Raw genomic sequence first — 7,970 nt, forward strand, 5'->3', positions numbered from 1 at the left:
GGGCACTTTGCTGATGCTTGCCGCACGTCTTGGTGTACCCTGCGTGTCGTGACTATCCATTGTGTTCACCCAGTCGCTTCGTATTAACCATGCTTTCTCTTTCACTTTCAGCTAATGTACGTCCATTATTAGACCAGTAGAGCACTATTCATTCTTCACCATTCACTCTTGTTCTCGCGCTCACCTAGGGTCAATATTCTACTCATAACAGTCTGGTTGTCTAAGAAATGAAACCGTTGCTGTGATCCAAGTGTGCTATACGGAATTCTACGCTGATCCCGCTTTGCGGCTCAGCTGGGGGCTAAGCTGAGGGAAATACCGTTGTTACAATTGGCGAAAGGGAACCCAGGATGTCAGTCAAAACTCATCTTTGATGATTGTTGCAGCAGAGAAAAAGGCAATTTGGAGAAGCGCAACTGAAACTAATTTAACCACTAACTCAGAGCCTGCATATACAGAGAGCAGCAGCCTTTAAAAGCGAGTCTTCTGTTTCCTCTTCTGATGCACCCGCGTACCCAATTAGGGATTTCACTTTTGGCCAGCTTTTTGGTCACGCTTTTGACTCCTGGTTCAAGCGGTATGAAGACATGTCCAAGGCTGATTTTTCCTAGTTTGATGGTGAATGGAAAGTCGAGTTACTGCTGCGCAAACACGGTACACTGGGTCGTAAACGGTACACTAATTTCATTATCCCCAAACTAATCCGCGACCTCAGCTTTAACAAAACGGTCAGAAGAGTGTCTCAGGTATTTGGCGATCAAACGTCACTGTTCAATATCCGTTACTAGTGCCTTAAGTTGATCAAGGAAGACGATGATAATCACACCACGTTTGCCGGTGTTGTCAGTCGGGACTCCTGGCACTTGAACCTCAGCACAATGATGAAGAATCAGTTTAAGTGCTTTACTTTTGTATCCGGTCTCCAGTCGTCCCAAGATGCTGACATCAGAAGCCGTCTGCTTAACAGAATTGAACAGGATGCCAAAATGACGTTTCACAGTCTCACCACAAAATTTCAACGCCTCATCAACCCGAAGCAGGCAGCTGTGAATTAAAGCAGCTGTGTACAAGCAACCAACTCCGGCACGCTTAAGAAATCTGACAGCAAGCCCGACCAAAGGCAGACCAAGCGTTCTTCAAGTCTCTGACATTGTGGTGAGTGACACTTTGCTCGCTATTGCACATTTAGACATCAAAGACTCTCCAGGTGCAGCCGGGGCCTAACAGGTCGTAAACAACTGCAAAAGGGCGCCCCATGTTTCAGTCGCTACGATAGTCGAGATATCCCGATAAGTATACATAGCTTTGCTCAAATGCACTACTCATAGGTTTGCCGAAAACTCTTCGACAGACCACGACTGTTTTCCCCCTTCTTAGAGCTCATCAGATAGGTGCAGTCCACGAATTTTCGTCAACCTTATGCTCTAGTCTAAACCAAATTGCCCGAAATAAACGAATATACACTCACTTGCAAACTAATTTAATTCATCCAGAGAATCACCCAGAACCCAGCTAAATCTCTCAGTTTTTATTTGTCTTGGTTTCAGGTAGAACATGAGGTTCACGGAAACTTGGAGACTGCCCCTAATTGATGAGCCCCACGAAGGGCGAAACCGATCATCGGCTGTCGATGAGCTTCAAACAACTTTACGGATAGTGCAATAAAAATCATTTCAGTTCGTTTGCAGCTCGATACCGCTCAGTGAAAGAACGGAGAAAACGGTTGAGAAACCGCGTGTGAAACCGACTTAGCATTAGAACCCTAATATTCACGGTAGTAAACTAAAGTTGAATGGCAAGTTTGATTGCTAGATAAGGTTAGATCGCTCGACGGCGAAAGCCACGTGCCTAAAAGCTTGACCTAATCAGCCTGGATTGGACTGAAAAGCTGAATCCGCACTAGAGGCCGACTAAATCCATTAACAATTTCACACAGTCAGCAAACGTGGGCGGCCTTGTGGTGTTTTGTACATTTAGTTTTGTCTCCATCATAACATTGCGTATTTTGTCAATTGCATAACCGCTTATTGTTTGAATAAGAAAAACTACGAAAACGCGCACTTGAACAATTTATTGCAACACAAACGTGGTCACGTGCTTCGAATCTCTCTTCTAATTTCGCTCGTGCTTACAGTGATCATTCATCAGTCTCGTGTGCCATCTCTGGTATCAAAACATTTTGGACTTTCTTCATAAGCTGTTATATTTGGAAACTGTTTGGAAGAGGATTCCCGGTCAACCACGATTGGATCATTGTTTATTCGCTGACCTGGACCAGCGACGAACCAATTCAAAGAGGATAATCATCAGTGAGTCAGTTCCATCTGACCTCTTTATTATTGTGTGCTGAATCTAGCGTTATTTTTTAATTTGTCACACACTCCTAGTAAAGTAACTGATTGGTCGGCCAGACCACTACACTCTCGAACTAACTCACATAACGAAGAGCTTGCTTGATGGCCTCCTACAACGCCATGTATCTGTATTCGTCGGCAAGCACGGACGGTGCAAAAATGCAAGGACTAGATCGTGCATCATTCTAGGTGCCAACCGGTTTTCAAGCCAAAACGCCCAGCCCCCTATGCAGCCTTGCCTGTCGTGGACCAGGAACTGGGCCGATTAATGAAGGCTGGCGTTTTACATCCGACCTACTGCTTTGTGTGTGCCACAGCGATCGGTTAAGGCTAACGGAACCATCCTTCTTTGTGCAGATTTCTGTACCGGTTTCAACGCTGCGCTGAATATCCACAGATACCCTCTGCTTCTTCCAGACGATTTGTTCGCGAAACTGAATAGGGGGAATGTTTCATGAAGACTGGCTTGGCCGATGCGCACCTCCGGGTTGAAGTTGAAGAATAATCTCGAGAACTGTTGTTAATCAATACACACTGCGGATTGTTCCAGTAAGCTTCACTGCCATTTGATACCAAAGCGGCGGCACGAATATCTCCATAGATCATGAATACGATGCTGGAGGATGCTCTCTGAGTTGCTGCTCACTTGGAATATCGGATTTTTAGTAGTTGTCACCCCAAAGAATTGTGGCAGCGCCTTGATTGCGTGCTTGGCTGTATTCCAAAAAATAGCTTCGGAGTGCATCAGAGATAGAAATTCACGTTTTTCTTGCGGGCGACAAAGTACCTTTTTTTCACCATTGACAAATATGGCCGCCGTCCAGACCTAGAAAACATCGACGTGTGCCAGTGTCAACAGACGTGACGTTCCTGAAGTCTTTACTCGTTCTCGTCAGCCACTATGGTACGTTTGCGCCTTCTGTACATCGCCTCCGAGGCCCAATAAACCAGTTAATTCCCAAAGACCACAATAAGAATGCCAATGCGATTTTGACTCTGTCAAATTCATGCTGAGTTCCGATCTGATGCTCACCCACTCTGATCCATCTCTGGAAATCGTTGTGGCGTCGGATGCCTCGAACTATGAAATTGGCGCAGGGATTTCACATGTTTTTCCCGACAGCAGCAAGAAAGTCATTGCAGATGCGGCCAGATCACTGAGGTCAGCAGAGCGCAACTACAGCCGGATAGAAAAGGAAGCTTTGGCGATCGTGTTTGCCGTCAGAGGTTTCATGAAATGCTCTACGGCCGTCAGTTCACAATACCGGCCGACCATAAGCCAGTCATCGCTCTGTTTGGCTTGAAGAAAGAAATCTCAGCATATACTGCAAACCGCCTAGCAACGGGCCACCCTGCTGCTGAGATATGATTTCAGGATCAGGTACCAGACCACCACCAGCCTTGGACATGCCGATACACTATCACAATTCATTGATTCAAGCAGGCCGGAACCAGAAGACACCGTCGTTGCAACGACTGCATTAGAGACGGAGGCTAGTCACGTAGTGCAAGACGCGATTCGCATCCTCCCAGTGAACGCCGACATGGTCCGCCAGGCAACCTGCCAGGTCACACTGCTGCAGCATTTCAATAGGTACCACCGCAATCAGTGGCCGCGTGCCTGCCCAAAAGACGAACTGAGACCTTACCTTAACCGCAATGGCACAAACTCAATAACAGTCGAATGCCCTTATTCAGAACGTGCTGAAATCTCAAAGAAGTTACAAAAAGCTGCCCTGAACCATTTAAAGTCAATGGGTACCATCGCAGTCTGTGGTCGCGCACCTGCTCAGAAGACGAGATAAAGCCCTACCTCAAAGGGCGTGATGCACTATCACTAGCCGGCGGATGCCGGTTCATAAAAGGCACCCGAAAGCAAATGGACTGAAGGCGTTTGCTTAGAATTATTTCTACTGGCGCCCTAGATCAGGCATGCCTGATAATCTTACCAATTGTGTGCTGAAGCATCCAAGTCACCCGTGAAAACCTACGGTCTCGGACGCAACCGACAGAATTCTGGTCTCCTTCTCATATCGATTATGCAAATATAGCGGGTGGCCAACTCATTTTGGTCGTGGTCGGTATCCACAGCAAGTGCCCGGAAATTCCTCCAGCGAACAGCTCCAAAACTGCCACCACGGTGCCTGACATTCGACGACTGTTCAGTCGCTTTGGAACACCAGAGACTATTGTGCCCGGCAACGAAAGTCAGTTCACGCCGTCGGCGTTCGCAAAGTTTTGTCGGGGGTATGGCATAATGCATGTTTTCTCGCCGCCGCTCCAATCACAATCAAAAGGCCTGGCTTCATTGACACTCCAAAGCAGGCACATTAGAAGTTCAGATGGGAGGGACCACTGGAAGAGATTTTGCAAAGATTCTTGCTGTCATACCGAGCTATGCCAAGACCCAAGTCACCCGCTTTTGTCACCAAGAGAATCGTCGCTCCAAAAGAGGCTTCGAACACTGCATAAAACTATCCAGCCACAAAAAAGGCGGGTTAGTCACCGCAGCATTAGAGTGGAGGAATAGTTCAGCCGGCAACGCGGAGCAACGGCGCACTTATTCAGTGAAGTTCAGAGGGTGTTTGTTCGTGACTCCAGCGACAAACATCCTACGTAGATTCCCGGACTCAACCTTCGCCGGCGCAGAATAGTTCTCCACGGGATTTGAGCCGGCTCAGTCGGGTAAACATGACAAGCGACCCGAATCCGGCCGACAGGTGCTCAGGCCCTGCTCACATGACCGAGTGAGTTGAGTAAAAAATGCTTCTGAACAATTTTTGATCTCAGCACCACTTCACAAAATCAATCAGCTGCTTCGTCAGAGGCCCAACCTGAGCATGGATTACAACCGCACCGCTAAAGAGACAGTATACGCAAGCTAGTGAGGTCACTGCAAATGTACCCTCGGCTTCGAGGCTTCGTCACCAAATTTCGGGCGGGAATGTTAGCCAAATTCCTCGTAAACCCCCTGTTCACCGCTCGCAGTCGGGGACTGCGACGACAAAGAAGCCCATCACACTTAAGATTGGCCGAAATTTCGGGACTCTTGCCGAGGATCTGGACCCAAAAGCCGATCATGATCCAGTTTTAGCCGAATAGTGGCTGCCAACGGCACATCTTTGAGGTGCCAGAATTTCCAGAAAGTTGTTGACGCCTGCACTATATATGTATAAACAGCTGTCCAGGTGTTCCTGACTTCGTCTTGGGCGTTATTATACCTAGAGCCAGTCTGAGGAATACGCACATCACAAACGAGTGTCAAACGCTTACCCGTTTTAGTAGATGCGGCCTCACAGGGAGCATGAAAAACGATTCATATGAGAATGGCTGTTGTTAAGCATTTCAAGCAGAAGTTCCTCGTGAAACGCTTGTTGAAGATAACAACGTGTTCTTTTAATAGTCGTTTGTGACCGGAATGAAACTGCAAACCCGTCATAAAAGCGTCCCGATAGCCTCATCTCAACGTTCAACGGCGGGAACTGCAAGAAACCTCCACTCCTTGACAAAGTAACGTAATCTTCGCAGGAATAGCTTCGACTTAGTTACCTGGTTTTTCTCTGGTAGTGACCGGCACGCGGCGAGCAGACACTTCACTTCCGAGTTTATTTTACAACGCCGCGAGCGTCCGGATGGCATCTTCGTGATGGTAACTGGAAGGAAAACAGTCTAACCCAACGTTAGTATATAACAGGAGTGAAATCGTCTGCGTATGGCAGATTGTTGAGTTCTTCGCCGTAGACGATTTGGACACCAGTAATTTGGGGACCTTCCAGCGCTCGCCTCATTATTTCTGCAATGACCATTTTGAGGAAGAATGTAGAAAGTGGACATTGTTTTCAGACCACTTTTTATACAGAAGCTTTTCAGGGTGTTCACCATGCGCTCATACGTCCAAAAGTATGTGAATATAGGAATTGAGTTATGCTCACAACCTTCTGGAACGTATCATGTCAACCAAGTATAGTTAACAGCATTGACCGATCGACAGAATCGGACTAACTCTTGAGAGCATGCACGGCCGATGTGGCATATAATTAATTGTGTATGTGCCAATGATGATTGTGCATAGGGTGTGATAATGAGGGAGAGAACGTCATATGCCCCACACGGTTTTCCTCCCCACATGCAAGCCGGATCACGTGCGTTTCGGCCAGAATGCCCATACATCCAGCTGTACTGAGCCGGACAGTAGCCGCTGTCATTTTAAGTTGACATATAATGGCCTGCCATCCGCGAAACTCTCTCAAGTAACCGCTTGGAGTAGAAAACTATACTGTTTTCTGTAGGCGGTTATAGGGCCTACGTGTTACGTGACCCAACATCCCCAATCAGCTAAATTCAGTTTTCTGTTTCAGAGGGCATGATGTCACCAAATATCCATTTGCGCACCAACTCATTACACACTCGCTTGAGGCAGACAAATATTTCCACGCTACCGGGGCACCGGTAATCAAGCGCCTGAAAAAGCAAAGGTCCTCTGGTCGGAGCGATTAAGCCTCTGGGTAAGACATCGACCATAGTTGCTTGCAGTCGAAGCAAAATTAAATCCTGGTGCCACAAATGGAGAAAGTTAGCGAACACACTGATTGCTCGCGCGTCAACTTTATACCGTAAATTAGGTCATTAAAGTACAACAAACGCCGCGAAGTACAATCATTTTTTTTAGAGTCTAAGGGTCTCTTAGAGGAAAAACTGCGGCTGCTCGTGGACAGCATACGTGTTGCCGCTCAAAAGCCCGATGTGATGATAGGATATGATCGATGCAATCCGAGTAAGGCGAAAATCCGGCTTGATGCCATCGGACTTTCCTCCCACGTACCAAAACAGGTGTCACAATATACGGAAAACTAAGAGGGCGTTATGACGGACGCGAGACTCAAGACAGTCAGTTTAAACACTTTTCGTACACACAAGTAATAACAACGGGTTGCTCTAATCAGATTAAGAAAGTCCTCATTACCAAAAGAATACAACCTAATCGAAGTGGTACAAAGCTCCCCCTCTATGTTCTAACGACTCCGTGGAGAGGTTATCTGCTTCAGCAGCCAGCTATTACTTTGAGAATAGAAGATAAATTGGCATCTTGTTGACCGACTGGCATCTTGTTGCTCCAACCAGGCGGATTGACCGATCCACCCAATTTCTCATTCGCAACTGGAAGACATACGCCCAGTCGCCGGGGGTCATTCATATGATCGCATTGATCCGGGGGCCGTTCACGGACAACTCGTCCAGCCGACTGGTTGCCATTCATTTTAGGCAACTGACCACGAAGCAATCCCCTTCTGTATATGCCGTCAATCTGGCATCAGCGTGGACTTGATTCGTGACGACTGATGAGGGCCGGGGTCCGTCCGAGTGGCATCGAGGGTTTCTTCTGAGTATTTTTCAAATGATCCTCGTTTCCCCCCGAAAACGTCGAAGCCAGTATTGAGGTGGTCTTGTTTACTCTGCAATGGAGTTTCATTATAGGGCTACGGTTTTATGGCTGGAATTTATCCGTGTGATGCACTTATCCCTGGATCAGCCCCGAGCTGCGTTCTCCGTGTAATGACTCACCGTGGATAGTGCTCATACCATCCTTAAATAGCATCATTTGCACCTGCGACTGAT

The 7,970-nt window shown here is 47.3% G+C and overlaps 1 protein-coding gene across 1 annotated transcript; it reads right to left on the reverse strand.

The window, feature by feature from the left end:
• Positions 1-7,395: 7,395 nt before the first annotated feature.
• T265_05700 (hypothetical protein) lies at positions 7,396-7,611 on the reverse strand (the record flags this gene model as incomplete). The annotated part of the gene is made up of 1 exon (XM_009170769.1): positions 7,396-7,611. The coding sequence occupies one exon, from the start codon at positions 7,609-7,611 to the stop codon at positions 7,396-7,398; it is 216 nt and encodes a 71-aa protein (XP_009169033.1).
• Positions 7,612-7,970: the final 359 nt, after the last annotated feature.

This window comes from Opisthorchis viverrini (genome assembly GCF_000715545.1).
Source record: "Opisthorchis viverrini unplaced genomic scaffold opera_v5_108, whole genome shotgun sequence".
Taxonomy (NCBI): Eukaryota; Metazoa; Platyhelminthes; class Trematoda; order Opisthorchiida; family Opisthorchiidae; genus Opisthorchis; species Opisthorchis viverrini.